Source organism: Rousettus aegyptiacus, unplaced genomic scaffold (genome assembly GCF_014176215.1).
Source record: "Rousettus aegyptiacus isolate mRouAeg1 unplaced genomic scaffold, mRouAeg1.p scaffold_m13_p_13, whole genome shotgun sequence".
Classification (NCBI taxonomy): domain Eukaryota; kingdom Metazoa; phylum Chordata; class Mammalia; order Chiroptera; family Pteropodidae; genus Rousettus; species Rousettus aegyptiacus.
In genome coordinates, this window is record NW_023416288.1 from 75,077,825 (window position 1) to 75,096,353 (window position 18,529).

Here is an 18,529-nt window from a genome sequence, read left to right on the forward strand (position 1 = left end):
GGCTCAACAGAGGAACAATGGATACTTCCGGCACTTCTGTATAGAGTGAGGCTTGCTTCGGCTGGCACTCCGACAATTCAGCGCCCCCTTGTAAGTCCCTGGTGCTCCCTGTGCAGCCCTAATGGCACTGGTGTTCAAATCAAGCAGGTCTGTTACTGCGGAAGTTCACTCGTGGACAGGGCTCCTTTAAAAGGCATCTGCAGCTACTGGCTGCCACAGCCTCCAGCCGACTCGGCCTCAGTTTTGAGTCCTCGCCCCTTTCTCCTTTTGACGTTTTAGGGTGATTTCTTAGATTTCTCCCTAGTTGTATAGCTTGTTCATCTAGATCCCAGGCGATTTTCCTTGTGGTTTTCTTCTTGTTTCTGTCACAACTTTGATTTGGTCGCCAGAGGGATGAACAGAACCTCCATCAGCTATGCCCTTTTTTTCTTCTCCGAAATGATACTATTTTTACTTAAACTAGATTTTTATACCCTTCTCTCAGAGCAAATTAGAAGGTAAATGATTTTCAATGTGTGGACAGCCTGACTTTTCATAAACCAAAAGGGATCTGAAAAATAACTGTTGGCATATCTGTCTACTGTTTGCATACTAGCAAAGCTGACTCGGAATTAACTGTGACTACTATTTTTGGATGCTGTCACTGAATAGCAGTTATCTAAGCTCTTCTGGAGCAACTTATGTTTCAGTTAAGAATGAGGTTCAGTAAAATATACAGGCACATCTGTGCTCCTGAAAAACATACTTTTTTTTTTTTTAATTAAACATATGATTGTGCTTTGTTGTATGGTAATTTTAAAAATGCGAACATGCTACAGGATTCTCAAACCTACCTCTATGTGACATTTTCAAAATAGGAATCTGTAATTTATAAGTTTTCCATTTCGAGTAATAAAGGCTAATATTTTTCTACTTAATTTTACATTCATACCTCATGTTTTAAAATATAGTTTTATTTTGCCTTATAGTGTATGCAGAGAATATTTCCAAAATGGTGGGAAGAGAAAAGCACTTGAAAAAGATGAAAAAAGAGCTGTACTTGCCACTAAGACCACTCCAGCCTTAAGTATACATGAATCTTCTAAATTCGAAGGTCATTTAACCAACCTCAGCTTTACAAACCCTGAAATTATAACTGAGTAAGTATACCTTTTGTACTTCAGTTATTAACATTATCCTGGATAGCTGTGTTAATAATCTAAAATAGTATGATGGTTTATACCAAAGAGTGGAAAGTAAGCTTGTTCCTCTGGTAATATGTTAGGCTGAAAAGTGCAGATTTGTAGTATTACTAGATAGAAAACTAGCATAAAATTTTATGGAGCATGTTTAAAACTAGTGGTTCTATAATGTAGATCGTCCTTACCAAAAATGAGAAAGACTAGTTTATTAAATGTTATTATAATCATTCTTATGGTAATACAAAGAATCAAAACAGGAAAGTCCAAATAAACTGTTTAAAGTGGCTATCACAAATAAGGAATAACGAAAGATTACTAAAAGAACCAGTTACCATTATTTTATTCTTGATATGATAATCTGCCTGCTAGTAGTCAATGTATGCATATAGATACAAATTTTATTTAATAAGTTCATGAGTATTTTCCTAGTTTTATTGAGATATAATTGACATATAACATATAAATTAAGCTGTATAACATAATTATTTGATGTATGTATATATTGTGAAATGATTACCATGATAAGTTTAGTTAACATTCATCACCTCACATAATTACAGATATTTTCCCTATGATGAGAACTTTTAAGGTATACTGTCTTAGCAACTTTCAAATATGTAATATACATTACATACCCAGAACTTACTATCTTATAACCAAAAGTTTGTACCTTTCACCGCCGTTCCCGCACACCCTATCCACTGCCTCTGGTAACCACAAATATGATCTGTTTCTTTGAGTTTGATGTCTTTTTAGGTTCCACATAGAAGTGAGATCATACAGTATTTGTCTTTCTCTGACTTATTTTACTTAGCATAATGCCCTTGAGTTTCATCCATGTTGTCATAAATGCAGGATTTCCTTCTTTTTAATGATTAAAATAGTATTCTATTGTGTGTATATACATAAAAGTACATGAGTATTATAATCCAATTAATTATTTGGAGTATTAAAAATTATTTATACAGCCTAGTACCAGAATAGATTTGTGGTGTCAAGTTATATTTTATTAATCTCTTGAAAATGCTAAATTTGAATAATTCTAGAAACATTCTTGAAGACACTAAAAACTAACCATGAAAATAAAATTAGCCTCTTAAAACTGTTCTAAATCTGTAGATATCAACACAGCATTCATTACCTTTGGTTATTTTGTTTTTACGCCATGTTGAAAATATTATCTAGTGATAGCAGTTTCATTAAAAAATTAATATACCATTGACTAGTTTAGTAGGAAAAGAGAACACATCTTTACCTTTATTTAAAGGTTACTATAAAGCTTACAAAGCATAATGACTTACTAAACATCCTATAACTCAGGCATAATGAATATTTAAAAATATTTTTTAAATGTTGACCAGTGTAAGAAATTGTAGTTATACTGCTATCAAAAATAGATATATATGGAAAATGTCAACACTAGAATTTCTGTATGGTTCTTTTTTATAATCTCTTTCATTGTTGAGATTACTTTATTTGTTGAGTCATTATATTTTCCTTGAATTCTCTAAATCAGTTTCTTTCAATTCTTTGAATATTTTTATAATATGTGATTTTTGAAGTGTTCGGTAAATCCGATTATTGGGCTAAGAGTCGGTTTCTAGTTAGTGCTCTTTTTCTTGAGTATCGACCACAATTTTCTCTTTTTCTTTGCATGTCTCATAATTTTTTGTTGAAAACTGTTTAATATATTTTTGATAATATATTGTAAAAAATCTGGTTTTGGATTCTTCCCCCAAGGAAGTTGATAATATGTTTTTTTAGTAATTTGCCTGGATTTAATCTGTGGGATCTATCTCCCTTTTAAACTGATTTCCTAGGGTTGCACCTGGGTCACTGATAGTTCTGAGGTTGTACTCAAATGCCTCTGGAGCCAGTAGGGCTTGTACTCTCTGCCAAGGGATATGTATTGATATGGGAGTGAATCCCAGTCAGCCAAGGCTGTGTGGGAACTTATCTAGCCCTCTGTGTCTTTCTGTTAAGACATAGAATCTAGAATCTTTCTGTTAAATCTCTGACTAAGTCCTCCAGTCTACAGCTCAGCGCTCCCAAAACTGCAACCTAAGTCTAGAGTAGCTGCTGCTGACTTTCCCTGTTTGTTTTCTAATAAGTTTGCTACTTTTACTGACAATGCTGTATTTGGGTTTTTCATTCACACTTTGTTCCAAATCAAGTTAGCCCCTTCCAGCAGTGAAGCTGCTGTTTCTCACAGCCAGCCCTGTCCTTGAAGTACCTCTGTAAAAACTGAGCAAGGGGTGGTGGTAGTGATTAGAGCTGCTCCCAGGCAAGGACACCACATATCAGCACTGTTGTTAACCTTGGTTCAGCTGGTTTTCATAAAATACACTTCTCAAATTAATTGCCTTTGTTTGAACCTAGAAATGGTTGTTTTTGAGGTTTTTGTTCAGTTTCATAGTTTCTTAAGGAGTGGATTTGCTAACTTCTATCTTGCCATAGTTTTGTTTTAAAGGAGAGAAATTAGTTTGGCTGAAAATAAAGGAAACTATCCAAATATAATTGTTATAGGTCAAGAATTACTTAGTAAAAAGGACTGAAATGACTTAGCTGAGGATGGCTAAGTTTAGATTTTCTTCAGTGTAAAAACTCTGGATTCCTTCACATACTTCTGGCCATAACATGTGTCTGTCGACGTAATCCTTCTGCCCTGTCAACCGTTCTTACAGCTTGTATTCTAGTCATATGGGGCTATTTAAATTCCCCTAGTGCTTTTTCTCACTTCTGGCAGTTACAAATGTGATATATCCTTTTTCTGATAAACCATTGCTGCTATATTAGGCTATATTTGAAGCATCTTTTCTTTCGGAGCTTAGCTGGAACTTCTCAAAAGAATTGATATTAATATTAAACCTTTTTATATCTTTGTTATAGTACTTATCATATTCTATTAAAATCACCCATATATTTTTCTGACTATAAATGAAATAAGATCAAATATGAAATATTTGCATGTAGAGATTATAGATGTAAAAAAATTGTTACTTAGTCCTGGTTACATTTAGGTACATTTTTTTTCCAGTCTTTTAAATAGTCTTTTTAAGTAGAGACCATGTAGTATAAAGAATTTTGTAAATTTCTCTTTCTGTGCTATTAAAGCATTATATCTCTTAATAAAAATCTGCCCTGTAAATGTCTAAATATAAAGTGGTCCTAAATATAGAATAATACTCAATTTTTCCAAAGAGATTCCCTTTCCCTTACATTGCTGCCTTTTAAAAATTATTTATATTTTTTCAAAACATTCACCAAATAAACCATATCCTGGGCCATAAAACACACCTTAACAAATTTTAAAAGATAGGTCATCATAAGAAATATTCTTTTAGACCACAATAGAGTTAAAGTAGAAATCAATAACAGAAAGAGAGCTGGAAAATCCCTAAATATTTATGAATTAAACAACATACTTCTAATCAACACATGGGTCAAACAAGAACACTCAAGAGAAATTTAAAATTACTTTGCACTAAATGCAAATGGAAATGTATCTTGTCAAAATTTATGGGATATGGTAAAAGTGGTGCTTAGATGAGAATGTATTGCATTGAATGCATATATAGTAATTCCCTTTCATCCGCAGTTTCAGTTACCTGTGGTCAACTCTGGTCTAAAAATATTAAGTGGAACATTCTAGAAATAAGCAATTGATAGGTTTTAAATTGCGTGTTATTCTGAGCATGATAATGAAATCTCACTTCATCCTGCCCAGGATGTGAATCATCCCTTTTGTCCAGTATCTCCATGCAGTATACTCTACCTGCCTATTAGTCACTTACTAGTGGTCTTGGTTATCAGATCAACTATTGTGGTATCACAGTACTTGTTTCAAATAATCCCTGTTTTACCTCACAGTGGCTCAAAATGCAAGAGTAGTAATGCTAGCAATTCAGATATGCCAAAGAGAAGCCATAAAATCCTTCTTGTAGGTGAAAAAGCTATGTATATATAGGGGTTCAGTACTAACCACTGTTTCAGGCATCCACTAGGGGTCTTGGAGCATATCTCCTGTCAATAAGGGGGGACAACTGCATTAGAAAAGAGGAAAGATGTAAAATCAATATAAGCTTCTACTTTAATAAACTAGAAAAACAAGAGCAAATTAGCTTCAAAATAAGCCGGGTGGGGGGGAAATAGAGCACAAATCAGTGAAATTGTGAACAGGAAAACAGTAGAGAAAATCAGTGAAACCAAAATCTTGTTCTTTGAAGATCAATAAAAGTGATATACATCTGGCCAAGCTAACCAAGGAAAAAAAAGGAAAAACACAGATTACTAATATCAGAAATAAAAGAGGGGCCATTACTACTGTTCCAGTGGACAGGAGTATTATGCCCACAAACTTGATAACTTAGATGAAATGGTAATTCCTTGAATGACACCAAAACTCACACAAGGAGAAATAATAAAAAGAGTTCTGTATCTATTAAAGAAGTTAAATCAATAATGAATGGGCTTTCAAAACAGAAAGAACCTGACCCAGGTGGTTTCACTGGTGAAATCTACTAAACATTTAAGGAAAAAATGACAATTTTCTATAGTCTGTTCCAAAATATAGAATCAAATTTATCCTGTGAGGCCAGCAGAATGTAATTTAAGACACTGAACCAGACTCAGACCGATGGTATAAGCATGATTAGATAATGACTGTATTATCATCCCTATTGGGGATTAAATTATGCTTTTTTTTGCTTGTGATGAAAACAAATCTAAGGCTAATGTTAGTTTTTCCTAAATAATACTTCATTATTCAGAGCAATTGAGAATGCTCAATAATTTGGAGACTTTTTAAGGACTCAAATACACTGCCCTCTTTTTGAAAGATAATATGGTGGAAAGAATCTTGCTTTACATACATTATTCTTTTGTTAGACATTTAGATTGTTTTCTTTATGACTTGTTTCCTCTCAGCATTAACCCTCTTTGTGCTTGAATTTTTATGTCCTTTAATGTATTTCAGGGTTGAAGAGTATAAATGACTCAACACAGTTGTACATATTACTGAATGACTTGCCAGAAAAAACAATACTAATTCCATTACCTCTAGCAGTGTAAGTGCCAATTTTGCCAAAATTCACCAGCATCGATTTTCTCATTTTATTCATTATTTATTAACATGATGGAATAAAATGGCATCCCATTGTGTTAATATGCATTTCTAACAGATACACAAAACAATGAAGAATAAATTTTTTAAATAAAAGAAAGGAAAATCACATGAAATCAGGAAAATAAAATCTATTCTGTGAAGTTTTAACAGTTGTCACGGCTGAAGTATAGCACACATGCTGTCATTACAGTTTCTGAAATCCATGATAAACATAGGTCATTGGTTTTTTCCTACAGAGCCTGAACTTGGCTTCAGAATTCTTTTCACATAGTACTTTAAGAAGCCATTACCAATTAATCAGTCAATATGAGAAGAAAGTCATCTACCATTTATGTCTATTACTCTTGCTATATAAATAGGACCAAATTTTGACTTAAGTTTCTTAGCAGTAGCCGGTAAGCCATGGCTGTGAATAGGATCATTTCTTTTCTTTTTCTTTTTCTTTTTCTTTTTCTTTTTCTTTTTCTTTTTTTTAGCACCCTCCCACTCTCCATGGAATTTCAAGGCCCACTGGCCTTTTTTGAAAGCCCTTTATTTGCTCCCTTAGCAGAAGCACAAAATCACTTTTGTGACTATTTTAGATAAAAATGAAAGGTGATTATTACCTCTCTAGGAAGAAAGCAAAGCCTCACCCACTCTAGAAAGCAAATCAAACAGTATTGGCTTTCTTCTTATGGAGTTGTCCATGTATCTTGATAGGTAAACATGAGAGGGAAACATTCTGGGCTGTGTAAAATTTTGTTATTTCTTAAAATGTTCTGCATACTTACTTAAATCTCCTCACTCCTTAGGAACCAGCTTTCTGAAACAGAATTATGACCACTTTAAGGTGGACCAGTTTAATATGTTTTCTTAATTATTTTTAAATGGAGGCAACAATTTAAACTCAAAAGGAAAATTGTGTTTAATGGTACAGGATTAGGCAAAGCTGCACAAAATGGAACTCTGAAAAAAATATCTAATTTCTAGTAAATAATTGTGGCTTTCAACCCTTAGGACAGTCTGAAGCCCCAACCGAACCTTTTGTTTGCATTTGAGTTGCAGCTTGCTTAGTCCCTAGGGTCATTTTTTTATCTTCCTGTTTTGAGAATTGTCTGTTTATATCTTTTATCACTTAAGTATTGGGATCTTAAGTGTTCATCAATTTGGATGAGCTTTGTAGTACTCAGGGTATTTCTTGATATTTATATTATTGGAGCAGGGGCTTAATACATGTTTCATGGGTAGAAGGAAAGACAGATGAATAGATGGAAGGAAAGGAAAGAAGAGTGGACATACTTAGGACAGTACAACCATGTCTTTATAATCATCTCCTTGAGGATTAGTAGAAGAAAAGGCAGAAGGAAGAGGTGGTGCACTGAGGGAAAGAAAAGACCATTAGATAGTCATTGCTATCCAAGAGTCTTGCTATAGGCCTGTCTCAATTCTACCTTCAGATATAAGATACTGGTCATATTCTTAAAAGCTGACAGAGAGAATATAATGCATGATGATAGGTAATGTCTAATAAAGAGAACCTAATTAAACATACTTTAATTTTATTCCCACCTCCCACCTCCACCCCTTTTGCAACCATCAGCTTGTTTTCTGTATCTACGTGTCTCTTTTTTGTTGTTTTTCATTTATTTTTTCAGATTCCACATATAAGTGAGATTATATGGTATTTGTATTTCTCAGTCTGACCCTCTAGCTTCCTCCATGTTGTTGCAAATGGCAAGATTCCATTATTATTTGTTGCCGAATAATATTCTTCTGTACTTACATACCCCATCTTCATTATCTATTGATGGACTTCTAGATTGTTTCATATCTTAACTATTACTAATAATGCTGCAATGTACATAGGGGTACATCTATCTTTTTGAATGAATGTTTTTGTTTTCTTTGGATAAATACCCAGAAGTGGGATTGATGGATCATATGATAGTTTTATTTTTAGTTTTTAGTTTTTCAAGGGTTGTCCATACTCTTTTCAATAGTGACTAATTTAAAATCCCACAACCAGTGTGTGAGGGTTGCCTTTTCTCTACATCTTTTCTAGCACTTAGTTGTTAATTTATTTGATAGTTGCCATACTGACAGGTGTGAGGTGATATCTCATTGTGGTTTTAATTTGTATTTTCCTGATGACTAGTGATGTTGAACATCTTTTCATATCTCTGTTAGCCATCTCTGTGTCCTCTTTGGGAAATGTCTATTCGGGTCCTCTGCCCATAGACATTTTTTGTTGTTGAGTTATATGAGTTATTTATGTATTTTGGATATGAACCCCTTAACAGATGTATCATTTGCAAACATCTGCAGCCATTCATTAGATTGTCTTTTTATTTTGTTGTTTTTCTTTGCTGTGCAGTTTTTTAGTTTAGTATAGTCTTGTTTAGCTTTGCGTAATGGCAGTATTGTAGCCAATGAGGTTTATCCAAGGCATGATTACTGCTAATTGATATAGTCTTGTTTATTTTTTCTTTTGTTTTCCTTGCTCGAAGAGATATATCCAAAAAGATATTTCTCCCTGGGATGAACCCCACCTGATTATGCTGTATTATCCCTTTAATGTATTGTTATATTTGATTTGCTAGTACTTTGTTTAGAACTTTTGGACCTGTCTTCATCATAGATATTGGCTTATAAGTTTCTTTTTTTGTGTTGTCCTTGCCTGCTTTTGTTTCAGGATAATGTTGGCCTCAAAATGGCCTCCTCTCCAGTTTTTTGGAAGAGTTTGAAAAAGATAGGTAATTAATCTTTGAATGTTTGGTAGACCTCTCTAGTGATGCCATACAGTTAATAAAGATTTTCTTATTCTTTGTGGTTGACTCTAGGAAGGTTATTGTCGTTTTCATTTGTCTCTATGTATGTTTTGAACTCATTTCCTTTCCAACCCAATTGTTATGAATCATATGGTTTAATTTTCTCCTTTGTGGTTTTCCCTGCTTTTTTGTAGTTAATTTCCAGTTTCACCATTGTGGTCAGAAACTATGCTCAGTATGATTTCAGTCTTAAGTTTATTTAGACTAGTTTTCTTCCCCAGCATATGATCTGTCCTTGAGAAAGTTCTTTGTGCACTTGAGAAGAATGTATATTCTGTTGTTTTAGGATGGAAAGCCCTAGAATAATCAGTTATGTTCATTTGGTCTGATATCATTTAAGACTGATATTTCCTTATTGGCTTTCTGTTTGGATGATTTATCCATTGCTGTTAATGGATAATTGTATACTATAATTGTATTTTTGTCACTGTCTGCTTTTAGCTCAGTTAGGAATTGTTTTACATATTTTGGTGCTTCCAGGTTGGGGCATATAAGTTAATAAGTGTTATATCTTCTTGATGAAATGCCCCCTTTATCATTGTAAGCTGTCCGTCTCTGTTTCATGTTACCTTTTTATCTTGAACTCTATTTTTTCTGATATAAAAGTATAGCTACGCTGACTTTTCTCTGGAAGCTATTTCGTGGTGTTTTATTTTCCACCCTTTTCACTTTGAGCCTGAGTTTGTCTTTGTAGCTGCAATGAGTCTCTTGAAGATAACATATAGTTGGGTCTTATTTTTTCATCCAGCCCCCTAATCTGTACCTTTTAATTGGTGAGTTTATTCCATTTTTGTTGAGGGTAGTTCTTGGCATATGAGAAGTTAATACAGCTATTTTATCATTTGTTCTGGTTGCTCTGTTTCTCTGTTGTTTCTTTTCCCTTGTATTTCTGTCTACTATTTTACTTTGGTTATTTTCTAAGATTTTTTTCCCTCCGTCTTGTCTTTTTTTTTATCTTACATGTCTCAGTTCTAGATTTTTGTTTTATGGTTACTTTGAGGTTCGTGTAAGTAAAAGTTTCATACTGTAGTCCTTTTTCTTCTTATTGAATCATATTTTCATTCACTAAAGCAAGTTCTGTCCTTTTCTACCTCCCCTTTTATGTTTGGGTGCTTTTTTGTCACAAATTATCCCTTTTATGCTGTATGGTTGATATCAAAATTATGGAAGGTATAGTGTTTTGTTTTGTTTTTAAATTCCTCTCCCTCCCCTTAACCTTTATGTTATAATTGAGTATTTAATACCCTATTCTGATGGATTCTTTCTTTGCCTGTGCATTTGAGATAGTGAATTCTTTTTTAGATACTCTTTTGTTTTTAACAATTCAACGAGTTTATAAGTAGAGGTCTTTTGTTTTCTAGTAAATGCTTCTATGATGCAAATTTTGTGTTTTTAATCCGAAACTAGTCTTTCTTATTGTGATTAGTTTTCTGCTTGGACTTCTGGCTTCTTTTTTGGGCTGTGTCACTTTATGGGGAAAATGCCCGGTATTCCATGAGAAGGTGGGTATCCCCTCTATAATCAGGTTTCCTCAATCTCAGAATACCATCGCCTTGGTGGGATGTGGTAGGTAATGGAACTCCTGACTTATGAGTTCCTGGCACTGCCTCCTTGTAACCAGAGGTAACCAGCTACACTGTGCTGTCTACGGTGTCTCCACTGCCTTTGTTGGGTTCTGCTGTAATCAGTTGGTGAAGGGATCACTGGTGGTAGAGGTGGAGGAATGGTTCCCAAGTCTGTGGCTTTGTCTTCTTGCTAGTGCTGGTGGCTGCTAATTCACTGCTATCATGCTTCTGTGTGGCATCTCCAACTGGTTTTAAATGCCAAATGGCACTGGCTACATAGGCAGGAATGTTCCTTCTGTCCCTCCCATACTCCCAACTGCTGAGTTTGTGCTGCAACCCCACACCTCCTTTACTTCAACATCACCTGGGTCTGGGCGGGTACAGGGAGGTAAGGGGAGGCCAGTTTGCATGTCTGCGATTTTGCCTTACTCCTAGCAATAGCAGCTACCAGCCCCTGGCTGCTATACAGTGCTGTGCTGTGTCTTTGTCCATGTCACCAGGTGTAGCCTCAATGGACAACAGTCACTCAGGCTCAAATGTTGTTACTACCCTGCTGGCCCTCTAGTCAACAGTGTGAGGGTTGCAGCCCAACTCCTTTTCCACTACTGTGTCAGCTAGGGCCACACCAACACAGAATTGCATCTGCAGCCCCCATGTCTGACCTTACCCCCCAATCCCGCCTTCCCTGCTCATTCCCATAAGCCCACCTTCAACTATCTCCATGCATGGATCTCTCAGACATGTTTGTGTGTTGAGCAGGGTATCGTTTATTGAATTATAGTTATCCTATGTATGTAACTTTAAGGGGAGAAAGTAAACGATCTTCTTACTCCACCATGATGCTGGTGTCACTTATTCCAGTCTTCCTGAATTTATTAAGCTTATTTTGTGGCCTGATATGTGATCTATCCTGGAGAATGTTCCATGTCACTTGAAAAAATGTGTATTCTGTGGTTTTTAAGTATAGTGTTCTAAAATATTTATTAAGTTGACCTTGTCTAATTTGACATTTAAGCTTGCCATTTTATTATTAATTTTTCGTCTAGATTACCTATTCTTTGATGTGAGTGGGGTATTGAAATCCCCTATCCTAATTGTGTTTCTGTGGGTTTTTCCCTTTATCTTCATTAATTGCTTTATGTATTTAGGTGCCCCTATATTGGGTGTGTAGATATTTACGATTGTTATGTCCCTTTCTTGGATATATAATTATATAATGTCCTTCTTCGTTGTTTTTCCATTTTTTGTTTTAAAGCCTATTTTGTCTGATAAAAGTTTTGCTACTCCAGTTTTCTTTTTGTTTCTATTTACATGAAATATCTTTTCTATCCCTTCATTTTCAGTCTATGCATCTTTTGATTTGAATTGAGCCTCTTGTAAGCAACATATAGATAGGTCATGTTTTTTAATCCATTCAGCCACCTGTGTCTTTTTATTGGAACATTTAATGAATTTACACTTAAAATATTTATTGATAAGTATGTACTTATTGCCATTTTGTTATTTTTTGGTTATTTTTATAGTTGTCCTCTATTCCTTTCTTCTCGTGATGTCTTGTAAGGTTTGCTGGTTTTCTTTAGTGTTTTGCTTAGGTTTCTTTCTTTGTGTTCTTTGTATATATTTTGTAGGTTTTAGGTTTGTTTAGAACTCTCATCTTGTTTGGAACTCTCCATGCTTCCTAGACCTGGATATCTGTTTCTTTTCCCAGGTTAGGAAAGTTTTCAGCCATTATTTCTTCAAAGTATCTGTTCCTTTCTCTCTTCTTCTGGAATCCCTATAGTGTGATTGTTTGAGTGCTTGATTGTTATCCTAGAGATCCCTTAAACTATCCTCTTTTCTTTAAATTATTTTTTCTTTCTGTTCTGGTTGATTTCTGCTAGTCTTGTCTTCTAGGTTGCTGATCCATTCTTGTGTTAGCTAATCAGCTGTTGATTCCTTTTACTGTGTTATTTGTTTGTTTTTGTATTCTTTAGGTCTGCTTGGTTCTTTCTTATACTTTCTAACTCTTTTTTGAAGTTCTCCCTAAGTTTCTCTATGGCACTCCCAAGTTTTATGAGCATCCTTATGATCATTTTCTTCTAATTCTTTATCATGCAAATTTCATATCTTTATTTCCTTAGGGATTTTTTTTTTTCCTGGAGATTTTTTTTGTTCCTTCATTAGAGATATTATTCATTTGGCTTCCTCTGTTAATATGAATTAGACAAAATAGCTGTTTCTTCCAGTCTTGGAAAAGAAGCCTTATATAAAAGTAGGCTTTCTGTAGAGTGTATTCTGGCTGGTTTGGGCAGGCTGGTAGGAGCAGAGCTACTGTCTAGGGTGTCCTTTGTACTGAGCTACTGACCTGGAGCAGCTCCATGTGGGGAGACCAGGTACATGTAGTAATGTATTGTATGATCCTGCTTGCTTGCTTGCTCACTCACTATGTTCAGGCTGAAATGGGCTCTGGCAGTGTGTCCAGAAACACTGAAGTGACCTCAGGCAGTCCAGGACACCTGGATAGAGCCTCTGCCCACCCTGTGGAGGTGGAAGGGGACATAAACAATGGCAGTCACCAGCTCCTCCAACCCTGGAGAATTCACGTAGTCCTGGAGAGTTCCCATGGTTCTCTGGTCTTCTCTATACAGTCTCTTATTTATTGTACCAAAAGTGGTCTGATGTAGAAGCAGCCTCTGTGTAGGCTCTGTGGCTGGTAGTTTTGGGAAGAGGCTTGGAGCCCCGCATATGCTTATGGTACTTGGGACACTAGCCTACAGGTCCTAGAGCAGCTATTGGCAAGGAGGCCAGGTTGGTGTGGTGAAATCCTATTGTTCCTACTTATTCCCTTTGTTCCGAAGCAAAAGTTTCCAGGGAATGTAGCTGTGAAAGCACTGCAGTGATCTTGCAGGTAGGCCAAAGCACTCAAATAGAGCTCCTGCCCAACCTATTAAAAGTAGAAAGGAACATAAAAATGGTGCTCACTGGCCCCTCAGGCCTAGAGAGTTCCTGAAGCTTCTGGAGGGCTTCCTTAGCTTTCTAGCCTTCTCTATTTGGCATCTTTCTCTTGTTGTTGTCAGAAGCTATTCATTCAGCACTCAGTTGTCTTGCAGGAATAAATGCTACTACCTATGTACATGCATTTCTGATTTTGCTTATAGGAACAGGCAACTTCAGCATCCTCCTGTGTCCTTGCCATCTTAGACTTCTGTAATTAGACATATTACTGTCAGTTTTGACAGTTGAGTTTATAACAATTAGTGATTTTGAATGCCATTTTTAGTATTCTCTATCTTTTTTTTAAATATTAGTTAGCAGTTGATTTCTATTCAGTTTTAGCATTCTTTGTATTTTGTGCTCTTCAATATTGAAGGTTACCATAGTAAGTAAAAGATGTTACAGTGGTAAAGGAGGAACTTAAATATCTTTTGAACATACTTCATTATATATAAATAATAGTGACTTTCAGTAGTGTTTTGCTCTTAGTTTGATGTACATTCTATATTATGATCAAAGTATATATGCAAATATAAATTTGAAAATGAAAGTAAAATTCTTCATTTATTTTACTGAAATGTTAATAGGTTGAAATCATGATTGCAAATATCAGGTCTGGAGTTCTAGTAATGTTAAGATATTAAGTCCCATTTAAAGCCATGTATATTGTAATTTTTAAGCTAGTCTACAGAAATAATGCATATTACTAATTTGAAAATATGAAATTTTCCTTCATAGTTACTTTTGGTTACATATGTTGTGCGTATGTATGTATGTATGTATGTAAATATATACATATATATATTTGTACTAGATTATAAACAAACCAAATGCAAGTAATCCATCCTTATCAGTTGCTCCTTTCTAAAAAGTTATAAAGGTAGTTCCTTTCCCACTTGTATCACTGGTTTAGAGAATAACCCTTGGGAAATATCTAACATTCCTGAGTCTCCTTTTTAAAAAAATAAATAAATAAAAATTTAAAAAAAAAATAAGGATAATAATAAAGTCTTCTAGGTATTAAGTTGAAAGAACTACATATAAAAACTCCACAGCTCTGAGCTTTCAGATAATGACCCAAAGTACTAGATGTTGAGAAAGAAAGGAGTGATGATTGTATAGTTTTGAATATCATTTGGGTAACAGCGCAGTTGACAAATGGTCATGAGAAAAATACCATGATCTAGGCTTCTGTAATCTGACCAAAAAAAAAAAAAAATAATAATAATGGTAACAGACTATTTTCTACCCAAAGAAATTCTTTCTGGAGGGATTCATAAAGTAAATGTCTTCCTTAGTAAGATTTAAAGCATTTCAAAAAGGTTATTTCTGTTAACCTTAGTTTATAAGATTCTTAATGTAGTTCTGTGCACTATGCCCTCATCTGTTAACGCTTTACTGTCTAAAACAGGTTGTTTATTATTTTAATAAATGAAATTGAATCTCATTTGTTCTAATAAAAATATAAATTTAATTAGACTTATGCATAATTATTGAAAGACAATTCAAGAAATGGAGTCTTCAGTGTTTTCTTTCTTTTAACTAACAAATTAACTGTTTTCCAATGAATTACCGAAAGCCTAAAATCCTTCCTGAAACAAATATTAATGAATGTTACTCATTTTAAGGGAGTGGTAGATGAATGCGCTATTACCTATTTTATGAGTCTTAATGGTAATTTAGTAGTTATTAACAATACATTTATTTCTTCCATAATTTTCTTAATCATTGCAATATTATCTTAAAAAAAAAAACAAATCAGTCTTAATCTTAATTCCTGTGCTATAAGGGCATGCCCTTTATCAATCCATGTACTTATACTTTCTTAATGCACCACATTTCCTTTCTCTGCCTGTCTCTTGAATGCTAGTCTTAGGCTTTCTTCAAACTCAGCATATCCTCCCATGGCACCTTAATTTATTCACATAGCTTTGGTTACCACATGTATACTGATGATTCCAAATCTGTATCTCCAGTTCAGATCTATGATCTGCCTTCATATATCTAGTTGTCTACTAGACAGCTCTTGTTTGTGTTTGCACCTATGAGATATCCTTGTGTCATGAGTGAGCTAATAGTCTCCCTTTCCTACTCTCTGAACCACCCAAATCTATTTCTCTTACTGTGTTTCCTATTTCGTTAACTGGGTGTATGTATGCCAAAGCCAGAAACTTTAAATTTATTCTTGGTTCCTCCCCCATGTCACTTTCCACATCTAGTTAATCACCAAGTCCTACTATCAGTTCTAAGTTCTTAGTATCACTTTTGTCTATTTCTCTCTATCCTCATCTCTCACTAGGGGTATTACAATAATCTCCTATTTCCAGCCTTATTCCAATCTATTCTCCACAGTTCAACCTGAGAATTTTTTCTGAAACACAGAGCTGATATTGCCAGCTCTCTTACTTCAAACTTTTCAGTGATTTCCCTTTGCCCTTGAGATAAATCTAAGGTTCTTAACGTAACATTAAAACGTCATTTATGATTGACCCTTTGCCTTCGTTATTTCCTGGTGTATATATACATATACATGTATGTGTGTGTGTACATATATGTACACATATATATGTATATGTGTATATACACGTATATGTACATATATATATTTTAACTATATTACTTAATAATATTGACCTTACTTTTATTCATGTAGAATTCTAGTGTTTTTCCTTTTGCCTAGAGCATTCTCTCACAACCCATCATTCCTCCCCTTCACCTGGATAATTTCCTGTTACTCCTTACATATAGTCATAAACATTTAACTTTCTCAGGAAAAACTTTCCTTACTCCTAGACTTCATACCATCAGCAAGGCTACATACTCCTCTAGCACAGCAGATATCAAAGTGTGGGCTGTGTGTCTCTGGACATCTCTGAGGCCGTTTTGCTGAAGTCTGCAAATTCAGAGTATTTCCATGTTAAAACTAACATATTATTTACCTTTTTTTTTTTTTTTTTTCTGGATTGCTGTTTGTACTGATGGTTCAAAAGTAATGATGGATAAAATTGCTGACACATTAGCACATATCAAAGCAGTGGTATACCAAACTACATTAAGAGTCATTGTACTCTTCACCATGCACTCGCAATGAAAACAAAGACCAGTTATACATGTTTGTCATTGATAAAACACAAAAAATTATCAATTTTATTAAATTGAAATTTTCAGTAATCATCTTTTTAACATGCCACATGATGAAATGGGAAGTCCACAAAAAGTACTTCTACTGTATCCTAATGCGTGATGGCATGGTTAGGCAGTTGTTTTCTATTTAGTCAGATATCAGATATATTTGGAAAAAATGTAAACAGTGACACTCTTCTCATCAAATTTTTGTTTGGAAAATATAGTTCATTTTCAAAACATGTTAATTTATGTTAGCATATGATGATATTATTGCTATTTATGAATACATTTAAAAATTTCTCAGTAATTTCTAATACAGTAAATATTAATAGGTATAACCCACATAAAAGTTCTTTGGAGTCTTCAGTAATTTTTCAGAGTACAAAGGGATTCTAAGACCAAAAAGTTTGAAAAGCCCTGCTCCAAAACATCTTATTCTGTTTATGATTTATCTTTCTCCTTAGACTCCACAGTAAACTGTGAAGATAAAGTCTACATTTGCCTTGTGGGTAACTCAGCTCCTAACATAACGCCAACGCATACTAGATCTCCACTAAGTACTATGAACTTAATGAATTCCAACACCGTGTGTTGATATTATGTTGCATATTGTTGGAAATGTGAGTCTGCAGCTAAGAAATGAGTTCATAAAATAGATATTAAAAATCTCATCTGCATTTGGGGGTTTATTTGATTGATGGAACTACATGATATCAACCAGATACACAGAATATTACCTTAGTCAGTCCTAAGAAAGATGTTAAAGTAGAAAGAGAAAAGGAAAAAGAGAAATCTTAATTATGGAACTTTAGGGAATGCTTACATATAATAGGAATGAAAAGGAAGCCACAATGAACATTAGAGTTAAGAAGAATAATCATCAATAGGATACAATTAAAGGGTGTTCGTATGTTTCTAGAGTAATAATACTCTTAAAGGATCATAGCGAGTGGTAAATTAAGCTAAGGTAATATTTTCAAGGAAATTCAGATCAGTAGGGCTACACAAGTGACTACAGTACACATTTTATTTCATACATGTAAATATACAGAGTAAATTTTTTATTATTTTGAATCACCTAAATGAGAATTTAACTGAATTTTTTATTAATGCTAATACAACAGCATTAACAAACTTAGAGGATAGAAAGAGAGTACAAATTGGCTAGAGCCGAGGAACAGAAAACACACACACATACAGAGAGAGAGAGAGAGAGAGTGTGTGTGTGTCAGGTGGATTGAAGAATAAATTCTACTGTTAGTGCTGCAATTTTGATCACTTTCCTCTTATCCTCAGGAGGATCATTTTCTTAATAAAAATCTCCTATTTAGTACTTGTCTAAAAGAAATATTTTACTTGATAGCTCTACTCTTATCTCCCCTCATTTGCAGATAAGTTTTTTTGGTCCATAATTTTTTTCTCTAATATTTTTAAAAAATTGATTATGCTCAGAGAATAGATTTTCCATTAATGCTATCTTGTGTCGTTAATTAGGATAACTTGGTTTCTTGGTATTAAACCTCAGAAAACATTTACTAGTTTTATATATGGTGTTCGAGGCTGATGGTACTTATGTTTTGTTTTCTTTGCCATTTATTTCTTAAATCAATTGCATTTTAAAAATATAATTTTTCATCACAACATTTTGATATGAAAGTGTCGAAATATTGCTATAGTAACTGTCATGGTTAATGATAGTTCTGACCAAGACAATGAAGAATCATATTCAGTTACTACAAGGGAAAGTTGGTT

General features: G+C 34.2%; 1 protein-coding gene and 1 pseudogene across 1 annotated transcript in view; both read left to right on the forward strand.

Moving 5' to 3' along the window:
- Positions 1 to 18,529, forward strand: part of BMT2 (base methyltransferase of 25S rRNA 2 homolog) — a 95,772-nt gene that overhangs the window by 34,303 nt on the left and 42,940 nt on the right. Inside the window, exon 3 of the mRNA XM_016138070.2 lies at positions 969 to 1,139. Within this exon, the coding sequence (XP_015993556.2) occupies positions 969 to 1,139 (171 nt within the window). The remainder of the gene's footprint in view (positions 1 to 968; positions 1,140 to 18,529) is intronic.
- Positions 8,686 to 8,817, forward strand: LOC118610848 (annotated as a pseudogene).